The 23,905-nt window shown below is 44.9% G+C and overlaps 1 protein-coding gene across 1 annotated transcript in view; it reads right to left on the minus strand.

Annotated features, from left to right (window-relative positions):
• The window catches only part of LOC141055866 (uncharacterized), a 363,279-nt gene that overhangs the window by 198,653 nt on the left and 140,721 nt on the right, over window positions 1–23,905 (minus strand). The window contains 1 exon segment of the mRNA XM_073552584.1: window positions 15,070–15,736. Within this exon segment, the coding sequence (XP_073408685.1) occupies window positions 15,070–15,736 (667 nt within the window).

The raw sequence follows: 23,905 nt of genomic DNA on the forward strand, positions 1-23,905 counted from the left end.
CTCTTCTTGTAGGACGAATATTTACCTTTAATATTATCTAATAAAGTTTATTTTCTGTTATCTTTGCAAAACAGTAATGCATGTCCAATGAACAATGATGTTTGCTCATATGTTGATTACATACATTGTCCATGCCAGACAGTTTGTTGGCATTCCCAGAGGAGGAAAAAGTATGCAAATAGATTACATAATCAAACAATGCAGGATGGCCTCATTCACATCTCTCCCTGACCTCTGGATGCTGGTTGAAGGCCAGTTGTGAACTATATAAAGAAACTTTTTCTTCTGGTCGCTGTGACTCTTCATTATCTCAGCTTAGGGCACTACGGCGCCGGCTGGAAGAACACAGGACTGCTTCAATGACCATCACTGAAACCCCAGAGTCGTCTTAAAGAATCCAAATTGGGACAATCGGGTCACCTGGCCACATACCTCACTGCTCTTGGTTAGCTTCCTAAGCTTCTCGTCATCTTCTCGCTGTGGGGGCCCGCCAAACTCACTGGTGGGGGTATGAGGCATTGGAAATAGCTATAATCCCAGCGAGTCAGTGGAAGGGTGAGACTCTGTAATTTGCACCATCTTAGTTATTTGCTGGGACTGTTCTGTATGCTATTGTGTGTTAGTGGTTCAATAAATTATTGCCGCACTGTTTTACCCTCATTCTGTCTGAGTAGTGTTCTGCCCACAGGGAGAGAGCACGGGTGTTCAGTATTATGAGCCCTGGTCCATGCAGTCTTTCTAAAGACAGCCAGGCCAGCAGATGAGAGCACCCACTGAACCCTGTATCTTCACATCAGGCCTTTACTGCAGCTCACTTCAGTTGTTCCTTGTTTTTAAGTCTATTCTCCTTAAGTTTTATCTTAAACCTATAAAATGCAGCTCGATGAGGTTGAGTTCTGCTGATGACGTGGCCATTGCAGAAATTTCCATCTCTTTGCTTTCACAGTAAACCACTGGGTAAATCTAACATGGAGAAGGACTTGGGGATCCTAGTTAATGATAAACTTACCTGGAGCAGCCAGTGCCAGGCAGCGGCTGCCAAGGCAAACAGGATCATGGGGTGCATTAAAAGAGGTCTGGATACACATGATGAGAGCATTATACTGCCTCTGTACAAATCTCTGGTTAGACCACACATGGAGTACTGTGTACAGTTTTGGGCACCTGTGCTCAGGAAGTATATAATGGAACTAGAGCGGGTACAAAGGAGGGCAACAAAATTAATAAAGGGGATGGGGAACTACAATACCCAGAGAGATTAGCAAAATTAGGATTATTTAGTCTAGAAAAAAGACGACTGAGGGGCGATCTAATAACCATGTATAAGTATATAAGGGGACAGCCCCCAAACATGTATTGTCGGTGAGACAAGATGAAAACACAAACACAGATAGAAAAATAGGCTGAGCAAACGATGGGGCCCACACTAACTAGAAAGGACAGGAAAGGAAAGATGCTGTCTGCAATCACGCACAAAACCCTGCCAAAAAATGTCCAACTTTCTGATAACAAAAAACCCTGAAGTCGCTAGACTTCAATTCCCTATATCAGCACTCTGGTATATTCTGAAGACAGAGCAAAAAGAGACCAATCTGATCAGGGACAAAAAGCAAACTGGCATAAACAGAGACATAAGAATGGAAATTCAGCACAGCCCCAGCAAGGGCTGGCTGACCACAAAAACCGAGTAAACCAGACCAAATCTCATGTGAAAAAATAGCAGAGCACACTTAGCTTGAGAAGGCAGGAACAGAACTGGAAACTAGAACCTCAGGGCAGGAAAAAATCACCAGCACAAAATTAGGGAGTCGGCTGTCTTATTAGTAGGCTTGGGAACAATACATAGGGGCAGACATGCCAGGTTGAAATAAGGCAGTAATAGCAATGGCGGTAAGCTGTGTCCATAAATAATACAGATGACGTCATGTAGGGCACATGAATAGTGAACAGGGCCAGCTTACCGAATGGTGCACAGGTACCCAGGACCAGAGGGCGACACCCTACACGCGTTTTGCGCTCAAACCGGGCGCTTTCCCAAGGGGATAAAGGCTGAAGGGGATAGAAGGACCTTTTGTATCTATGGTAACGGTCATGTGCATAGTCACGTGATGTGTATGGGCCAATCCAGACAGCCTTAGCTGCGAATGCGCCGTGTCACCGCCAGGTCCTCAAACATGATTCAAAAAGATTTAAATAAACTGGAGAAGTGGGCAGCAACTAACAGAATGATTTTTAACAGGGAGAAATGCAAAGTACTACATCTGGGCAATAAAAATGAAAAAAGCATATACAGAATGGGAGGAATAGGGCTAAGTGACAGCACATGTGAAAAAGACTTGGGTATACTAATAGATCACAGACTGAATATGAGTCAACAGTGTGATGCAGCAGCAAAAAAGGCAAATGCAATTCTAGGATGTATTAACAGAAGCATACAGTCTAGATCACGTGAAGTCATTATTTCCCTCTACTCCTCTTTGGTCAGACCTCATCTGGAATATTGTGTCCAGTTTTGGGCACCACATTTTAAAAAGGACATCAACAAACTGGAGCAAGTTCAGAAAAGAGCGACCAGAATGGTGACCGGCCTGCAAACCCTGTCTTATGAGGAAAGGTTGCAGGATTTGGGAATGTTTAGTTTGCAAAAGAGAAGACTGAGAGGAGACTTAATAGCTGTCTACAAATATCTAAAGGGCTGTCACATTGTAGAAGGATCAACTTTATTCTCATTTGCACAAGGAAAGACTAGAAGCAATGGGATGAAACTGAAGGGGAGGAGACACAGATTAGATATTAGAAAAAACTTTTTGACAGTTAGAGTGATCAATGAGTGGAACAGGCTGCCACGAGAAGTGGTGAGTTCTCCTTCAATGGAAGTCTTCAAACAGAGGCTGGACAGACATCTGACTGGGATGATTTAGCGAATCCTGCTTTGAGCAGGGGGTTGGACCAGATGGCCCAGGAGGTCCCTTCCAACTCTACGATTCTATGATTCTATGATTCTATGAAGGCAGGCATCAGAGCGCACGCGCAGGGTGGAAACCCCCCGCGCCTGCATCCGAGGCACTAGACACACCAGCTCCCATGAAAGGAACAGCAGGGGGACACAGATCGCATGCGCGCAGCAGAGAGGGGGAGTCACCAGTAGTGGTAAACCGAAACAATAGTATGTAGGTGACAGATTGGATAGCATACATAATAGTTTAGAATATAAGGGAGAAAAAAAAATCAAAAAGAAAGTCTACCATATAGAAAATATGATCCCTTTTACATCAAAAATATATATTTAAAGAATGTCCATGAATAAATAATAGGACTTGATAGTAGGTCTCATTCAAAACGATACTTAAGTTTAGAAGATCCACTTATAACACAAATGGAACACTGGAACAAGTAGCACCACGTAAGTCCCAGCAGGTCCCTAGTATCCGAAGCAGCCAACAAATGTAAGGGAAAATAACTAAAAATAATGAAAGACAGAAAATGTTAAAAACATGTAAAATTGCCCTCGGAAATGGGAGAAATACACAATAATGGATGCAAATGAGACGAAATGACTATAAAAAAGAAGCAAAACTCAGGGACTCATTAAGGCCCTTAAGGGTCACTATGTCCAAGGTGACAATCCATTTGGTCTCTCTTTGGGCCAGGACTTTTTTTATAATTCCCTGCTCTAATCCCCAAATGAATACAATCAATACCCCTCACCATAAAGGTTTGTGGGTCACAATTATGAAAAGTCCTAAAATGGCGAGGGATGGTAATGAGGGTAGAGGGGTCGGTCACCGTCTTGGCCGCATTAATGTCCCGCACATGTTCACGCACCATCACACGTAATTCTCTTGATGTTAAGCCAACGTATATCATGGGGCACACACATGTAGCATAATAGATGACATTGGTGCTGCCACATGATATACGTTGTCTAATCTGGAAGTTTTTAGAACCATCTGTGTTGTGAGTTCATTTTCCCCTCCGTCACTGAGGCCTGGTGAACTCCCTATTCTAGTGAAGGAAGGTAGTGAGCCTGATTATCAGGCACCTGGGACTAATGAAGACGATTGGCTGAGTGGAGTCACTGGATATAAGGCAGCCTACGCCCTTTCTGCCCTGCGGGTGATTTCTCTGTGGACTCTTGGACACCAGTCTGATTCCTGCTCTCCTAAAGCTAAGTTTTCTGTTTTGCCTTTTTGCATCTAAGAATTGTTTTTGTTTTTCTTGCTTTTTGGATTCTGCCACTCCCTGCTGGAGTGTGCAGTGTTCCTTGAGCTCTGTCTTCTGAAAGTACCTGAGTGCTGATTTAGTTTTTGAAGCTTAGTTGCTTCAGGGCCATTTTTATATCAGCTTGTTGGCTTTTGTCTCTGATAGGGTTTTGGCAGATTGCAGACAGCAGCCTTCCTATCCGTTCCTATCTAGGTAGTTTTTGGGCCCCGTCTTTGCTCAGCCTGTCTTTCTGTCTGTGTAAGTGTTTTCATCTTGCTTCACCGTCATTATATGTGGGGGGCTGCCTATTGCTTAGGGGTCTGCTCTGGGGCAGTTAGATTTCCCCTTTCCTTCTTTAGGCCTATGTATCTCTCCGGCTGTGATCGAGGGGTCTAGGTCATCGTAGGAACCCCCCACGGCTACTGCTAGTTGGGTTGATAGGTTCAGGGGTCTGCAATCTGATAGTTGCCAACTTCTCTGGTTTTCAGGACTTAGCTAGCATTTCTGTTTTTGCCTCCTACGGTGACTCAATCATAACACATCTGAGGAGTGAAACGTAGAGCATCGCAGGACATTCGAGCAGGCAAGACAGTGGCTGCAAGGAAAAGATCCCACTATTAGGCCTCTAGATCCAAAAGTATTGGTAGGTGCCGGAACGTAATGGCTCCTGACGAGGAGATCTTTCAAGTTTCTAGACCTCCTGGAGGTCATCATAGGGCGATCTCCAATGACAGAGCTCAAAGACGGTTCGGAACCTAAAACAGCACAATGCTTAGAGAGAATTTCCCTCATATGGTCCCACTCATGGTTGTAAGTCGAGATAAAATGGATGGAGCCAGTGGCATCCCGACCTCTACCTCTGCTGACAGCATCTACCCGAGGGTAAAGTAAATCCTTTGCTGCTTTTGCTCTGGATATTGGTGCATTCGGCCCTTTTATTTCCCCTTCCCAGTCTGTCCTGATTTTTGGATCTATTTTCACTGTAACTTTGCCATTTATAAATATTGTCTGTGCCTTTGATAATAAAGATTGTAACTTTTTATATACTATCTGGATCCATTACTCCTATTTTTTTCTCCTTGTTTCTATGTAATACATGCTGTTAAATGTTGGTGACCCAATAAAATCTTACCGGAGTGTGGTACCCTCAACACTGTGTTGCATGAGTATAGTTCTGTCCACAGGAAAGTAGTACAGGCTTTTAGTGGGATCAGCCCTGCCCTGTGCAGTCTTTCTAAAGAAATTGTCACAATCTATTTTTGGATTTGTGGTATCTCTGGTTCCACTTTGCTTAAAAGTAGATTTTTTCCTTTCAGGACCATCAGAGGTTAATGTCAGTTTTTCCCCTCTGGCAATCTGGTGTAACTGCAGTGCTGCTGGGTCAGCTGATGTGGGTGGTGACCACTCCCATCATCCTTTAAAAGGTCACCTGATGCAGCTGGTGATAGAGTTTCTCTTTTGAGTCCAGCCTTGCAGGAGCAGCCACTCCTGGTGTTTGGAGTTCTGTTGCTGTGCTATCTGCAGTATGGAGCTTGGCGTCGGTGTCTGGAAGCTATGTGCTGTGCTTTCTCCTTGTCCATTTTGTGTATGTCACTATCCCCTGTGTGGTACCATCTGCAGTGGAGAGGCAAGCGCCCATCGCTGGCCAGTGCACTAGCCAGAGCCGTGTTAGGTGACAGCGAGGGATGAGGTGTCCTGATGGCGGTTGGGGGAAGGACCCACTTAGGGCGTTAGGGCAGTGCAGGGACAGGTTCAGGTTTGAGCTCAAGTGGTGACCATCCCCTATTTCCCTATCAGTAGGGCCTTCCCCCAATACCAACCCGTTGTGTGTGTTGCGCTGTCCGCTGACCGCCCACACGTTGGGTCGTGTCACATCGTGACATTATCACCAACCAATAATTTTGTCCAGTGAACCCATAGCTCAAAGGCAGGCTTTTGCCCAACTGATCCAGACCCTAATTGATGAGGTTAAGGACCTGCGGTGTCAGGGGGTGGAGCAGTTTCAGCAGTTGCCGGGGTTCTGGGTCTCAGCTCAGGTGCAGGCTCAACCAGAACCCAAAATATTTCTCCGACCGGTTCTCTGGAGAGAGAGATAAGTTTATGGTATTTAAAGAAGCCTGTAAACTATATTTTAAGCTTCGTTCTTGTTCTTCAGGGAGTGAGGAACAGCGGGTGGGGATTATAGTCTCCCTTCTCAAGTGTGATCCCCAATCCTGGGCCTTCTCCCTGCCGACCAATTCACCATCTTTGCGGTCGGTAGACAAGTTTTTCGTGGCATTGGTGCTGGTGTATGGGGATCATGATGCCGTCTTCCTGGCTGAGTCTCGACTTGTAAAATCAAACAGGGGGGCCGGCCGGCTGAGGAGTACTGCTCAGAGTTTAGGAAGTGGAATGACCTTGCCCTTAGGAGCCATTTTTGTCAGGGTTTGTCACCTAGGCTACAAGAGACTCTGGTGCAGTACGCTACTCCCGGGTCATTGGAAGCCGCCATGGCCCTCGCTATCTTGGTGGATAGACGCCTCAGGGAGAGACATACACCAAATCTGCCTCGTTGTCCTTTCTAGGGAGGAGAACACGTCGGTGCAGATGGACGAACCTATGCAGGTGGGAGTATCTTCTCAAACAAGGTTGCCTGGGGTTCGCTGTGGTATGGGGGCATGATTCCATTGTGGGCAGACTGGTCATTTCATCAATGTCTGCCCAGTTCACGCCAAAGTACATTCACCATCTCAAAAGCCACGTCCCCCTCGTCATGTGGATGGAGGCACCAGGGTGTGTATATTTCCTCCATCTTTTCGTCTCAGTGCACAATCCCTGCTGAAGTGGTGGTTGGCGGAGTAACTGAGACAATACCAGTGCTTGTGTATAGTGGGGCTGGATTCAATTTAGTGGATTCTAACTTTGTCCAGATCCATGGTTTGAGGGGTAGGATGCTGGTGAGACCCCTAAGCGTTCAGGCAATTGACTCTGTCCCACTCAGCCAGGGGAGAGTGACCCAAGTCATAGATAACATAAACCTGAATATATGGACTCGTCATGAAGAGTCCCTGTCGTGCTACGTTTTGGAGGGTATGCCAACTCCCATCGTATTAGGCCTCCCTTGGTTGAAGAAACACAACCTAGTCATAGACTGATGGTCCAGGGAAGTAGTCATCTGGGACCAGTCGTGTAAGGATTGCTGCCCGGGAGCTACAATCTCTGTAGTGCTTCTCCAACCTACCCCTTATACTCCGGTGTGGGCAGCGGAGGTGCTGCCAGGGAGTAGGGGCAAGACTCAACCCTCACCACTGATAAACCCTGAGTCTCGGGGTCCTCTTAGGAGGGGTCAGGGGAGGGTTGTGGTTCCCTCTGTATGTAGTGAGGGTAGGAGTTTGATGACACAGGGGGACGCCTCTGTTGTCGATTCCTAAGGAGTTCACCATCTTGTGGCAAATGCATGCGTGGAAATAAACGTTCAGGTTCGGACCTGTGTGTGAACGAGTATGTGTGGATGTCCATCAAAAACATCAGGTGGAAGTGTGATATTGGGACTTGGAGTTCTAGGGTGATCGGGCCGTATCGGGTGTCGGCCAATCTCAGCTCGGGGACTTTCCAGCTGGAGCTACCCCCAGTAATGCATGTACTCAACACATTCCACAGGTCGGCGCTTTGGAGATTTGTGGCGCTTCCGGAGCCTACGTTATTGCCATCTCCATCGTGCTGCGTTTGCCGTAAACCTCAGGATCAGGTGACTGCAGAGGGGAACTCTAGTGGATTGAGACATCCTCACCGTACGTCGTTTCCGGCGAGGTCCGGGGGCGAGAGTCCAGAGGCCCCTCACTGAAAGGGGGGTACTGTCACAATCCATTTTTGGATTTGTGGCAGCTCTAGCTCCACTTTGTTTAAAAGTAGCTTTTTTCCTTTCAGGACCATTGGGGGTTAATGTCAGTTTTTCCCAGCTGGCAATCTGGTATAACTGCAGTGCTGCTAGGTCGGCTGGTGTGGGTGGTGACCACTCCCATCATCCTTTAAAAGATCACCTGATGCATCAGCTGACTGTTGGTAATAGTGTCTCTTTTGAGTCCAGCCTTGCAGGAGCAGCTCTCTGGTGTCAGCCATTCCTGGTGTTTGGAATTCTGTTGCTGTGCTAAATGCTGGGGGGAGCTTGGCAGCGGTGTCTGGAAGCTAAGTGCTGTGTTTTCACCTTGTTCCTTTTGTGTTTGTCACCATCCCCTGTGTGATTCCATCTGCAATGGTGAGGTAAGTGAACTAGCCAGGGCAATGTTAGGTGACAGCGCGGGATGAGGTATCCTGACGGCAGTGGGGGGAAGGACCCACTTAGGGTGCTAGGGGAGTGCAGGGACAGGCTCAGGTTTGAGCTCAAGTGGTGACCATCCCCCATTTCTCTATCAGTAGGGCCTTCCTCTCCCCAATACCATCCTGTTGTGTGTGTGTGTGTTGCACTGTCTGCAGACCGACCACCTGTTGGGTCGTGTCACATCGTGACAGAAATCCAGGCCAGTGGTTGACAGCTCCCAATGACCCTCGTGACTCTATTACACTAGTGTAAAATAGCAAAGTAAAGTGTCTGCTCCATATGTTTTATTCACATTTAGCTTCACTTTCTCAACACGAATATTAATGAAAACTCTACAGTCATGGCCAAAAGTTTTGAGAATGACACAAATATTAATTTTTACAAAGTCTACTGCTTCATTTTTTCTAATGGCAATTTGCATATACTCCAGAATGTTATAAAGAGTGATCAGCTTAACAGCAATTACTTGCAAAGTCAATATTTGCCTAGAAAATTAACTTTATCCCCCAAAACACATTTCAACATCATTGCAGCCCTGCCTTAAAAGGACCAGCTAACATTGTTTCAGTGATTGCTTCATTAACACAGGTGTGGGTGTTGATGAGGACAGGGCTGGAGATCAATCTGTCATGATTAAGTAAGAATGACACCACTGGACACTTTAAAAGGAGGCTGGTGCTTGGCATCATTGTTTCTCTTCTGTTAACCATGGTTATCTCTAAAGAAACACGTGCAGTCATCATTGCACTGCACAAAAATTGCCTAACAGGGAAGAGTATCGCAGCTAGAAAGACTGCACCTCAGTCAACAATCTATCGCATCATCAAGAACTTCAAGGAGAGAGGTTCCCTTGTTGCCAAAAAGGCTCCAGGGCACCCAAGAAAGACCAGCAAGAGCCAGGACCGTCTCTTAAAAGTGTTTCAGCTGCAGATCGGGCTACCAGCGGTGCAGAGCTTGCTCAGGAATGGCAGCAGGCAGGTGTGAGTGCATCTGCACGCACTGTGAGGCAGAGACTCTTGGAGCTAGGCCTGGTCTCAAGGAGGGCAGCAAAGAAGCCACTTCTCTCCAGAAAAAACATCATGGACAGACTGATATTCTGCAAGAGGTACAGGGAGTGGACTGCTGAGGACTGGGGTAAAGTCATTTTCTCTGATGAATCCCCTTTTCGATTGTTTGGGACATCTGGAAAACGGCTTATTCGGAGAAGACCAGGTGAGCGCTACCACCAGTCTTGTCTCATGCCAACTGTCAAGCATCCTGAAACCATTCATGCGTGGGGTGGCTTCTCAGCCAAGGGAATGGGCTCTCTCTCAGTCTTGCCTAAAAACACAGCCATGAATAAAGAATGGTACCAGAATGTCCTCCAAGAGCAACTTCTCCCAACTGTCCAAGAGCAGTTTGGCGATCAACAATGCCTTTTTCAACATGATGGAGCACCTTGCCATAAAGCAAAGGTGATAACTAAATGGCTCAGGGAACAAAACATAGAGATTTTGGGACCATGGCCTGGAAACACCCCAGATCTTAATCCCATTGATAACTTGTGGTCAATCATCAAGAGACGGGTGGACAAACAAAAACCTTCAAATTCAGACAAAATAAAAGCATTGATTTTGCAAGAATGGACTGCTATCAGTCAGGATTTGATCCAGAAGTTGATTGAGAGCATGCCAGGGAGAATTGCTGAGGTCCTGAAGAAGAATGGTCAACACTGCAAATATTGACTTGCTGCATTAACTCATTCTAACTGTCAATATAACCTTTTGTTACTCATAATATGATTGCAATTATATTTCTGTATGTGATAAAAACATCTGACAAACACACATAAAAACCAGATGGCAGCAGATCATGTGAAAATATAATATTTGTGTCATTCTCTAAACTTTTGGCCATGACTGTACAGGGCACATAAATACCCACATAACACTGCTGCTTGGACAGTGCACACACACAGATTTTCTATATGCACATTTATATACGCACACAGATTTGCTACATATTCATATACATACACACACGGCTCTGATACATTTGCACATTTACATACAAAAAGCTCTGCTACATATGCACATTTACATATACACAGCTCTGCTGCACATTATCTTTTACATATACACACAAATCTTCTACATAAAGTGTCATGTAAAAGATTGTGCATCCCTGGTCAAAATTACTGTTATTGAGGACTACAATTAAAGATGACACATTTCCTTTGTATTTTAGGCAAACAAAAATACACATTTTAAAAATTACAAAAAGGAAAATGGTCCAATGCAAAAGTTTGCAAGTATCACAATAAAATTTTCAGATTGCTAGGCAGCTGCTTAATAGAACCAATGACTGCTGTTTTTTTGGCACAATATTAGAGGAGGTTATGGCGACTTAATCCGTTTTGGCTGCAGCTAGTGGATAAGAATGATAGCTTTAGCTTTGAGATACAGGAACATCTCAGGTTTAATTTGGGTTCAGCATCTAGTTTGACTGTTTGGGAGACTCTGAAGGCATACCTGCGGGGCATGTATATACGTGAGATTTCAAAGCTTAAATCTAATTCCAGAGCAGAATCTCAGATTATACTTCATGAGCTGGAGGATGCGGAAAAGGCTCTCTCCATGCGATTCACTCTCGCCACTCAGAAAAGGCTAAAAGAGGCACAGTTGAAGGTGACTAAAATGACACTAGAAACTGCGAAACGAAAACGTATGTTTCAGTCAGTTCAATATTTTGAAAATGCGGAGAGTGTTGGTCATTTGCTCTCGGTTATAACTTCAGCACAGCGGGGGTCCTCGTTTATAGCCGGCCTTCGTGATGTGGGTGGGCAACTTTTCAATGACACACCGGTATTTTGAGAATTTTGGAGACTTTTTATACCGAGTTATACTCCTCACACACCAGGGCCTCGACTGAAGACCTTGACAACTTTTTGGGGCCCGCTAAACTCCCATGTCTAACTGACGAGGCGAGACGTATGCTTGATGAGCCGCTGGACTTGGGGGAGCTTGAAGAGGCTTTGGGATCTATGTCCAATGGTAAGGCGCCGGGGGTGGATGGCTTACCGGTTGAGGTGTACAACAAGTATAAATCTGTACTACTCCCTACCTTGCTGGCTGTATTCAATGATAGTCTCAGTTCTGGAGCTCTCCCATCTTCTATGCGGGAAGCTATTATTACTGTGCTGCCAAAAAAGGACAAAGACCCGACACTCCCGGCGTCATATAGACCCATTTCCCTCCTGACGGTGGACATTAAGCTCCTGGCGAAGGTTTTGGCCACTCGACTTTCGAAGGTGGTGGAATCGTTAGTACATTCGGATCAGACGGGTTTCATGCCTCGTAAGTCTACGGCCATAAATATTAGGCGACTGTACTTGAACATGCAGGTGAGGGCGGATAATGCGGGGGGGAGGGTGGTCCTGTCTCTGGATGCCGCCAAGGTATTTGACAGTGTAGAGTGGACCTACCTCTGGGCTACACTTCGCTGTATGGGGTTTTGTCCGGGTTTTATTAGCTGGATCAGGCTCCTATATTCCGAACCGAAAGCACGAATACGAGCAAATGGATCACTGTCTGACCCTTTTCCTCTTTATAGAGGTATGAGGCAGGGCTGCCCTCTGTCCCCGCTACTCTTTGCTTTAGCGATAGAGCCTCTGGTCTCCAGAATAAGATATGATAAGGGCATCGAGGGGTTCAGATATGGAGGACAGGAGGAGAAGGTAGCACTGTATGCTGATGACTTGCTTATGTTCTTGGCTGACCCTGATAGATCATTACATAATGTGATGCTGCTCCTTAAATTCTTTTGGAGCTGTCTTGGGACTAGTTATTAACTGGGAAAAATCTGCGGTTCTCCCTTTAGATCCGATCCCAATCAACGTCACACAGGTGCCGGTTGTAACGACTTTCAAATATCTGGGTATTATGATATCTAATAAACTAATGGATTTTGAATATTTGAATCTCTCGCCACTGATGGCCAGGATTAAGGGGAAGGTTAAGGCCTGGGCTAAGTTGCATCTTTCTGTGGTGGGGAGAGTGAACTTACTGAAAATGGTGATCATGCCGCAGCTTCTGTATGTTCTTCCCAACTCCCCAGTCTGGCTCCCTCAAAATAGGTTTTACAAAATTAATGCGATATTTAGAGAACTTATTTGGTTAAAAAAGGGTGCAAGGATCAAATTGGAACATTTACAAAAATCTAAAGAGGAGGGGGGGCTGGCGCTGCCCAATTCGTGGCTCTACTTTCTCTCCTCTCAATGTCAGCACTTGGCGGGGGAAATGGAGGGCTTCTCAGCGGAGACGGCGGGGGGCCAGTTGATTTTCCGGTCTCTTGTGGGTCAGGGGTCGCTGTTATCCAATTTAGAAGCGGGCAGATTTAGACCTTGGGCGTCTAGATATCCTACGGTCCTTCTCATGATTAAAGTGTGGGATAAAATTAAACAGTTAAGAGGAATCACGGGTTTCACAAAATACTCCCCTATTTGGGATAACCTGTATTTGCCGCAAATGAGGTCGCTTAAAGGTTTTGCGCAATGGAGGCGAATAGGTATCTGGTGGCTGTCGCAATTAGTGGAGGATGGGGTTTTTAAGTGCTTTGACACACTGAGACGGGATTTTCCGCTCCAACACTCTATGTTCTTCCAGTATCTGCAGTTGCGGCATGCCTACACAGTGCAGGACCAAATGAATAGCATATCTATACACCAGGATGCTATTGTCAGCAGGCTCGGGCTGCAGGCATCCACTAGGGGTTTAATCTCGTTTGTGTACGGTGGACTTCTTTCAGTGGTTTTGGTGAAGCATCCGATAGGAGCGCTGGCGAAGTGGGAGCAACAGTTGGGCGCCATTTCAGGGGATCAATGGGAATCTATTCTGCAGATGGTCCCCAGGCTGTCTCTTAGCGAACCCAATCATTTGTCCCAATTGTATATTCTTTATAGCGTTTATAGAACCCCTAAATGGTTATTTCATATGGGGATGAGAATGGATTCGCAGTGCCCTAGATGTACGCTCGAGAATGCTGATATCTTACATATGTTGTGGACGTGCCCCTGCCTGCAGGTATTTTGGATTCTGGTCCTTAATTTGATCCATGTGACTACAGGACAGGATATCCCGCGAGATCCCGTTTTCTGTGTCTTGGGTTATGTGGAGGATGTGGGGGGAGATGAATACCTTCAAACCGCAGTTGCCAGAATGCTTTATGCTGCTAGGAAGCTGATAGCATACCATTGGATTTCAGATAAGGTGCCATCTCGGACAGAATATATCAATAAATTAAACTATATACTCTATAGAGAAAAAGCCATATACCTTAAGAGGGGACGACCGAATACTTTTGAGCAAATTTGGGCTGGTTGGCTGGACACCCCGGGTCTGTCGGCAGCAAATCTATTCGTCTAATAGTTGATGTTGGTCGACATTGTTATCCACTGTGTCTATGTGCATGTATTTTATATTTTCATAAGATTTGTGCTTTTTGTGTATAATTTTCTTATTTCTTTTGTGGACCGGGCTGGGGGTGTGGGGTGTTGGGGGGGAGGGTGGGATGGATGGTGATACAGTTGTTTTTCACTTGTTTGTTTTAACGAAAATGTGAATAAAAACTATCTGATTAAAAAAAACAATATTAGAGGAGGCAGGATTTTTATAAAGCTGGGAAATTTGTATCACCTAGCTTTTCTTAACGATGATAGTGAACAAGCCATAACTCTAACAGGCTAATTAAGGTCTGAAATATTGGTTAAAGTTATCTGAGCACACAAATTTCCAAGGATGCCCAAACTTTTGCATTGGACCATTTTCCTTTTTGTAATTTTTAAAGGTACAAATTACAGTGTATTTTTTTCTTTTGCCTAAAATACAAAGGTAATGTGTCACTGTTAACTTAAGGTCTTTTAGAGATCATTTCATCTTCAACTTGCTTAAGAGTTCTCAATAACAGTCATTTTGACCAGGAGTGCCCAAACTTTTACATGCCACTGTATGCACACTTACATACCGCTCTACTAAATACAGTATGTATATTTGCATACATAGACACTGTATATGCATAACTCAATTTTGTAGTTCCTTCCCGGTCTAGTGATTAATTACATGATCTGAGAGGTCCTCAAGCTAGTCGGCTGGTAGGTTCTTCAGATGCTCATGCAGGACATATTAGGGTTTTTATTTTAACGAGCCCAAACATGAGGAATATCAAGGGGTTCTCCTAGTAGTGGACAACTTCTTTAAGAAGATACAGATTTCAGTTAAAACATTGCCAACATACTGAACATGAAAAAGGCTTCTCCCCTGTGTGACTTCTCTGATGTTTATTAAGTGTTGATTTCTCAGATTAATATGAAAAAGGCATCTCCGCTGTGTGAGTTCTATGGTGACTAAAAAGAGATGATTTCTTCACAAAACATTTTCCACATTCTGAACAGGAAAAAGGTTTCTCCCCTGTGTGGGTGCTCTGATGTTTAACAAGCTGTGATTTCTCTACAAAACATTTCTCACATTTTGAACATGAAAAAGGCTTCTCCCCTGTGTGGATTCTCTGGTGCTTAACAAAATTTGATTTCTGGCTAAAACATTTCCCACATTCTGAACAGGAAAAAGGCTTTTCCCCTGTGTGAGTTTTCTGATGTCTATCAACATGTGCTTTCTGGTTAAAACATTTTCCACAATCTGAACATGAAAAAGACTTCTCCCCTGTGTGAGTTCTCTGGTGCTTAACAAAGTTTGATTTCTGGTTAAAACATTTCCCACATTCTGAACATGAAAAAGGCTTCTTTCCTGTGTGAGTTATCTGGTGCTTAACAAAATCTGATTTACTGTTAAAACATTTCCCACATTCTGAACATGAAAAAGGCTTCTCCCCGGTGTGAGTTCTCTGGTGACTAACTAAATTTGATTTCTGGTTAAAGAACTTCCCACATTCTGAACATGAAAAAGGCTTCTCCCCTGTGTGGGTTCTCTGGTGTATAACAAGATTCCTTTTCTGGTTAAAACATTTCCCACATTCTGAACATAAAAATGGTTTCTCCCCTGTGTGGGTTCTCTGGTGGCAATCAAGAAGCACTTTCTGGTTAAAACATTTTCCACATTCTAAACAAGAAAAAGGCTTCTCCCCTGTGTGTGTTCTCTGGTGCTTAACAAAATCTGATTTATGGCTAAAACATTTCCCACATTCTGAACAGGAAAATGGCTTCTCCCCTGTGTGAATTCTCTCATGCCTAACCAGATTTGATTTCTGGTTAAAACATTTATCACACTTGGAACAAGAAAATTCATTCTCTGCTGTGTGAATTTTTTGATGTTTAAGAAAATACTTTTCCAAGGGAAAACTATTTCTATATTCTGAAAGTGAAAATGCCTTATTTGTGTTAGAAGCAATTCGTTTTTTAATGCTTGTTTTGTGACTTTGATTTTCCTTAGTAGTTGGTAATGAATCAGAAGATAGGACCTTCTTCAAAGGATCAGATGATAGATCTTTGCTGTGAAGGGCTGATGGTATATCTGGAGAAATGGCATTCACTTCTAATATATCCTGAGGTACCTCAAAATCATCTGATTTAAAAACTGAAGATGTCAGCTGTCCCTCTGATCTCCTGGGATTGTCATCTGCCAAGAATAAAACCAATTATCAGTTTTAAACAAAAAATATCTTTGAATTTTATATTTTTAAGTATTTCTACCTAAAGTATCAGTGAAAATGGCAAGTTATGTAAAAATATTGAATTATTCACTGAGACAATTACAGTTCACAATCTAATCAGAAACCTCATAGAATGAACCAGTGGAGCACAGTATTCAACTGTTTGTTCATTCTGCCTCTCAAATATGGAATAAAAAGCCACCAAACAATGTTATATAAGTGAAAATAATACCAATTAAAATTTCTACTCAGTGGAAAAACAGAGGTATCCACATTATTAGTAGCTCAAAAGCTCTTGAGAATCAACATGGCTTCCATAAACTGATCCAGCAATATCCACTCTCCCAAAGTCAAATTTCCCCTCACTTGCAGTGTGCTCAAACCACATTAAACAGTCATGTATTTGGCATTACTATAGTGAGAAGAACTCACTTAATTATTAAGCATGTGTGTGTCTCCTAGAGCACGATCTGGGCACGATGTGTTGGATAATAAAATAGTATATTTGGAATTTTTACTCTCTAAAATCCACTGCGTGCTAATTTCCAGAAAGTGGCTGTGGAGTAAAAAATACTACTCCTGTAGATTAATTCACTGAGGGTTATAATGTCCAAAATGGAGTCACTGTATGGTGATTTCTACTGCTCTGGTTTTCTGCCATTTTGTCATATTAGGCCATCTGCAATTAATGTTTCCCATCTTCTCTGAGATCTCATCCTGCAACAACCGATCCTGTCAACATTCACGGCCTTATTCATTCTACAGGCAGCATTGGTAATGGAGGAGACGTTGAAACCAGAAACTCTGGGCGGCGCAGGCTCTGTCCAGCCACTAAGATTAGGGTGCCTGGTACAAGTAGTACCATCCTGTCTGGCAGTATGGGTGTGTGCTGTTCAGCTGAAGTAATCTGCTCCCTGTTTCAGCCAATTGGAGACGCCTGGCCTATTTACGGGCTACTCTTGTGTCTTCTGATTTTGTATTTTCTCTGCCCTCCTGGTTCTGAGCCGGCTACCTAACTATACTTCTTGCCATCTCACACCATAGAACAGCAGGTAATACCGTGGCCTATGCCTAGGCGTCTCTGTGCAAGTCCAGATCCATGAAAAGTGGTTAAATGGTGATGAGCAAGGCAATCCCAGAGTAGATAGTGCCAAACCTGTTCATGGAAGCCATCTTTTGAGCTGCCAAGTGACCTGTCCATGAACACTGCCCACAATACAAACTATTTCAGCAAGATCTGCATTCAAATAGCTAAATGGCGTTCCTTCCCTCCTTAACCCTGCCATATGTCCAGACAGTAGTAAGCTGTGATACAAATAGGACAAGTTTGTCAGTGAGTGCATGGAATAGATAGGGATTTGATCAATAAGTATAGTAATCAATTAGGTTCTTTGCCCTCTTTCAGTCTTTAAGCGTCAGGTTATAAAAGATCAAAACTGATCTTGCAAAAGTGGAATAAACTGGAAAATACTGGTAAATACTGTTATGCATAACTCATGGTCAGGAGCACAGTATCCTTGAAAACAAAGTAACTGTGCATGATCACATGAAGTGATCACGTGCCAGAATATTCTAGGATGGTTGTACTGTGATTGTGCTAACGTTATCAATTTCATTTAGTTACATAGCATGTATATAAGCAAGAGACTATCTAGAAGGAATCGGGACTTAATCTGAGGTCAAGCAGACGGGCTGACAGTGTTTTTCCCAGTTGCTCCTGATGTGATCATTTTGAAGTCCCTCGATTTCGGAGTGATGCTACAATATCCGGTGATGTATTGATGCTTACTTTATGATTTATGCTTATTAATGGGATGTTTTCAGCTATAACACATGTACTAGAATGTTAGTCTATAAAATAAAACTCATCTTGTTTTACCTCAAAAACTGTGCTCAGTTGTGCCTAACTTGTATGTGAGCGAGTTTCAGATTAAAACTTGAGCAGGTAAAACATAAGCAACCATATATAGGGTATTGTCGGATTCAAGACAAGGTGGAAAATAAGGGTCCATTTGTTTCTGATTATCCTTTGTGAAGAATTCCAAAGTTACTACCACATAAAGTGACACATGTCAGATTTGGAAAATGGAACCTGGTTAGGAACACAAATTTGGCTGCGGGAAGTGGTTAAATAGGAGTATTTGCGGCACTAACTACTGTAGTAAAAACCTATGGGTATAGACAAGAACATCTACTGAAATGATCAAACTCAACAGTCTTCATCAGCAAAAAATAAGTAACTAGTGGAGAATGTTAAGCTGAAACGGCAAAATGTTGATCATAAGATTGTGATATGGCTTGACTACACCACTGATAAAGCAGCCACAGCTGGTGACTGATAAAAATCTGTGACTGCTCTGCATTTAATGGTTACAACTCACCTGGGTGGTCATATTTAGGAATCTCCTCTTTAAACCACTCATCACCCCTTACATATGTCTTTGTAGTATTAATATGGGTCAGATCTTCACCCTGAAACAAATATTGTAAAAGTCACAGACAGAAGGAGAAGTCACATCTATGATCAGCTCTAATCCTGCCATCTCCACCGTTCTCATTACACAAGTATAAACCATATAATACTGGTGGATGAAACAAGACTGAGCACAAGACCTTCACATCTGAAAACATATCATATGGGAGATCTCATGACACCTTCTCTCCATCTACCTGATGAGTCTGAGGAACATTCGGATCTTCTTCTTTACAGTCCTGTGGAAGAAGAGGACGGGGACATCTCTCTGACGTTGTCCTCTTACTGGATAGAACTGGAGGAAACACATACAGGGACTGAGTTCATTCTTCACATACAGATAATTATCAGCCGTATGTATTTAGTCCTATTACCTGGTGATGTGAGGGGCTGGGGAACCTCCATCATGACGTCCTTGTACACATCTTTGTGTCCTTCTAAATAGTGCCACTCCTCATTGGAGAAATAGATGGTGATATCCTGACACCTTATAGGAATCTGACACATACAATGATACTGTTATCCCCCGATCCCTTCATAGCGTTACTGTATAATATCCCAGCATTCCCAGCAGTGTCACCTCTCCAGTCAGCAGCTCAATCATCTTGTAGGTGAGTGCTAGAATCTTCTGGTCATTGATGTCCTCGTGTATCAGGGGGTGAGGTGGAGATCCTGTGATTGGGCTCAGGGGTCTTCCCCATCCCTCAGACACAGGGTCCTGACAGCGCTCACTAGAGGTTTTCTTCACTACTGTGTAATCCTGGTTATGGAGAGACACATTAATAAATCTCACTACAGACATTTCAAGAGTCCTCACCTCTCCAGTTCTGTCCATCTGTTATTCCCATAGATAAGAATGATGGAATGTGACGTCATCAGAATCTCTCACCTCTCCAGTAAGCCGGAAGAGGATCTCTAGGGTGAGGTGTAAGAGCCTCTCCACCAGCTTGTCTCTGTCCATATCCATCTTTGATGGGTAAATAATCTCTTCTATAGATGATCTTGACTGAGGAACTGATATTGTAGAGACCTGAAAGAGAAGAGGATGAGCCAATGTAAGATCATAAAGAATTCTGTGTAATAATACAATTACTGGAGATAATTCAGAACAGGAAAAATGTGGTCAGACAATCCGCACTGTGAATCACTAAAAACTCGGATTATTAATATAGTGGTATTTATTCTACGAGTTTCAGAATCTCACAGAACTCCTTCCTCAGGAAAAAAACACTTTTTTCCTGAGGAAGGAGTTCTGTGAGACTCTGAAACGCGTAGAATAAAGACCACTGTATTAATAATCCGAGTTTTTAGTGATTTGCAGTGCGGATTGTCTGACCACATTTTTCCTGTTCTGAATCCTCTATGTTGGTCCCTCGTGGATCTGTGGTTCTGCAGCAGCGAATCCTCCATTGCCTGTTACAAAACTCCATTTGGTGAGTGTATTACTTGCAATTGTTACCTGCACACCGGATAATGAACTATTGCGCTATTTCTCTTTTACAGCAATCTTAATTACTGGAGATAATCAGGGAAACATATGAGATTTATTATTTTACAGTATTTAGTTTTCTTCTTTACATCTACTAATAAAACCTATATATTTAGGCCACAGACAACAAGCAGTTTCTTCCTCGGAGTCGGCAGCTGAATACGTTTCTCATAGACTCATCTTCCATAACGCTAATTCTCGTCTCATTTCCCGACACTGGAATCGGCATTAGCAATACTGCAGGAGATATTCATTACACAGGACAGGAGAAATAACTACTTCATGATGAGGACGACATCTTCATCTTCTACTACGGCTCTAGAAACATATTTGTCCAGAGTCCGTCACTGACTCCATCCCCACCGGCCGTCTATATGAAGGTTTCCCGTCTTCCCCGCACTGTAATCTTCTATCACGTTAGATCTCCGGTCTGAGTCACACACAGAAGTTTGAGGCTTTTTTATTTTTTTTTTGCACAAACACCATGGACAGAAATAATTTTATCACAAAGTCTCCATGTACAGTGTCTTATGGGTTTTATTTCCAGCCTTAGGCTTTCCTATACTATGAGAAAAACACCAGAAAAAAAGCAGATATTAAAATGTTCTAAAAGAAAATTGGCACCAACAATTCATGTAAAAAGAAAAAAAAAATGCAAAAAGCAGAAGACACATTTTGCTATTTTTTAACACATTAAACATTTATTTAAAAAAAAAATTAACCCTTTTGGACCCCAGAACATAGAGTGCAACAAATACCCTGGCAGTTTAACCACCTGCTGCTGTGAAAAGCAAACATGGCAGTTAAGGTGTGACAGAGTTCAGCTGAATGCCCTCCACACCCAAGTACACGATAGTATTGGGCGGCCTAGTTACTACAATACTTACATGCCTAATAATGGTGTCTGGGCCTGCAATGTACGAAGGTCTATTAGTTCGGGCCAGAGGCAGCGTCCAATAAGTTACCTTTTAATGCCCCATACACATTAGACTGAAGTTATATGAAAGCACTGATTTTGGGAGGTTTGGTCGACCGTATAATGTGTTTGGGGGTCTCTCGACAGATGATGTCAGGGCAGAGAAGGATCTGGCATCCTGAATTTCAGAGGACAATCCGTTTGATCTTCCTGTAGATAATCCTCCGCTAGAGGAGTCTGGAGGCGACTCTCTCATACAGACCACAGGAAAGCTGGAATATTTGTGTGTATTGGGGAGTTGGGAGAGATAGTTGTCATGCCGGCCATGCTGCTTGCGCTGCATGATCCCCATTGTCATGCCTGTCATGTCTCATTGTCCCCAGGTCCGGGACCCTGAGGGCGCCCCGCGAGTCTCGCCTGTGTGTACAGGCGCACCTCATGACTGTTATGCTGCAAGACGCCTGGAGTAGTGTGCACACACGCCTTACCTCATGGCTGCACACTGTTGCTAGGTAACCATCCGTCTCTGCTCTGATTCAGCAATCCTCTGTATTCCTGGAACCCCTGATCATGTGACCTTTCCTATGTTCCAGCACTGTCTGATTCTGCAATCCTCTGTATTCCTGGAACCCCTGAGCATGTGACCTTCTTTATGGTCCAGCGAATCTGATCTAGCAACGCTGTCTATGACCCAGGAGGAACTGAACCAGAAGTCCTTCCCTGGTCCTGACCCGGAAGTCCAGGTGCTATGGTGCTATATCAGACCACCCTTTCCTATGGTCGGGGCCTGAGTATCGTGTTGCTTCCCTGCATGGCTGCTTGGTCTGCTCGGTCGCTCCCAGTATTCTGTGCCCCTGCACTCTGCCCTGTCGTGCATCTCTGCACACGCTCTGTGCTTGTACTCTGTCTCTTGTCTCCTGCTATGTCTTGTGTTGTCTCTCGTGCCATGTTTGTCCTTGCTATGCTTTGCCTTGTAGTACTTTCGCTGTTCTCTGCCTTAGCCTGTTTCGCTATGTCTTGCCTAAGCTCTTCCTTGCCTTGTTGTTCGTCCTGTGTTCCGTGTCTAGTCTCAAGACTCTGCCTTGACCCGGCTTTGGGCTTCGGCCTACGCTCCGCTGCTAGACTCTGTCCACTGGTGCTCTCTAGCACACTCCCTGAGTAGTCTCAAGGCTCTGCCTTTACCCGGCTCTGGGCTTCGGCCTACGCTCCGCTGCTAGTTCTATGTCTCTGTCCCGGACTAGTCTCAAGGCTCTACCTTGACCCGGCTCTGGGCTTCGGCCTACGCTCCGCTGCTAGTTCCGCTCTCTGTCCTGAACCCTGACCCTGGCGTGCCCTCTGCACGTGCAGGACCTTGTCTTGAACTCTGTGTCTTGCCTCCGTTTTTCGTGCGCTCTTGCACCTCTCGTACTAGGCTTTGCCGTGCCGTCTCGCACGCGTCTCTGTCCTGTACCTTTGCCTAGCCCGGCCTTGTGGCTGCATGCCCTCTTGCACAGACCTGGTCGCCCCGTGCCCGCCTGTTGTGCCTCAGCCGTGCCGCCTCTAGCTGTGCCCGCCTGTGTGCCTCAGCCGTACTCGCCGTCCAGTGCTATTGTGGTTTCAGCCTGTCTGTGCCTCAGCCGTGCCTCCTCTAGTCGTGCCCGCCTGCCTGTGCCTCCAGCCGGTACCGCCTGCTGGTGCCCCAGTCGTGGTTTCCGTGCTCCCTTGCACTCACGCTGTTGCTCGCACTGTGCATTTTCGTGCTACTCTTGCACAAGTCTTTTGCTTTCCTTGCTCTGTCCTGAACCCTGTCTCTCTGTCGTGTTCTGAGTTCTATGACCTGTCTTGTATCCTTGTCTTGCTAGTACCTTGCTCTGAGCTTTGCTCTTTGCCTTGAACCCTGACCTTGGCGTGCCCCTCTGCACGCGCAGGACACCAGTCCTGACTTTCAAAGTCCAACGTGTTCTCTAGCACGTGTGGGACCCGCTGCTAACCATGTACCCTGGCGTGCCCCCTAGCACGGCCAGGACCATTCTTTGTACCGTGCCCCTGGCGTGCCCTAGCATGCGCCTGACCTTGAATCTTGAATCCTGGCGGCTTCCTTAGCACGCCCAGGTCCTTGGACCTTGAACCCTGTCTTGTGCTTTTAACCCTGGCGTGTCCCCTACACACGCACCCTGCCTTGAACTTTGCCTTGGACCCTGGCGTGTTCCTTAACACGCATCATGTCTTGAACCTTGTCGTGTCTCTTTGCCTGAACCTTGGTTTGCCTGCCGGATGCCCGGAACCTGCCGATCGCTGCTAGAGATCCTAAGCCTGATGACTGCGGCCTGATGTCTGGAGCTGATGTCCGCAGCCTGATGCCCTGATCCTGTCGATCGTTGCCTTCTGTCCAGAGTCCGACGTCATCGTGCCTTTGCCTGTACCCAGGCATACTATCTAGCACGTATCATGCCATGGACCTTGGCGTGCCCCCGCACGCACCTTGCTGTGTTTTCCCTGTGTTTTCACGTCCTGTACCTGATGTTACCCTGAAGTTTTAAGATACCTTAAACTTACGCCTTGTCTTGTTTCCTGCCCGTCCCTGGTCGTCAGACACTCACATTGTGTCTTCCTTGAGCCGGCCGTCTGGTTCCAGCAGTCGTGGTGGCTCACCCCCTTGGTCTCGGCCCTGACACTCCCTGTACAGGGGGTGGTTCCTCACAAGGTCAGCTCGCCCTTGGTGGGTGGGTGTCACGACCCAGAGGGTCCACTCTAAAGAAAAGTTGACTCAGCTAAAGCTGACTCCTCACAATAGTCATCTGCTAAAGGACTGCTCAGCCAACACTTATCTCATGTGTATGGGGCCATTAGTATTATACTGATAGGCAGTGATGATATACGGCACTACAGTAGTACAGTGCATGATCG

The sequence above is a fragment of the Dendrobates tinctorius genome, unplaced genomic scaffold (assembly GCF_039654945.1).
Source record: "Dendrobates tinctorius isolate UK_male_01 unplaced genomic scaffold, ASM3965494v1 ptg000192l, whole genome shotgun sequence".
Lineage (NCBI taxonomy): Eukaryota > Metazoa > Chordata > Amphibia > Anura > Dendrobatidae > Dendrobates > Dendrobates tinctorius.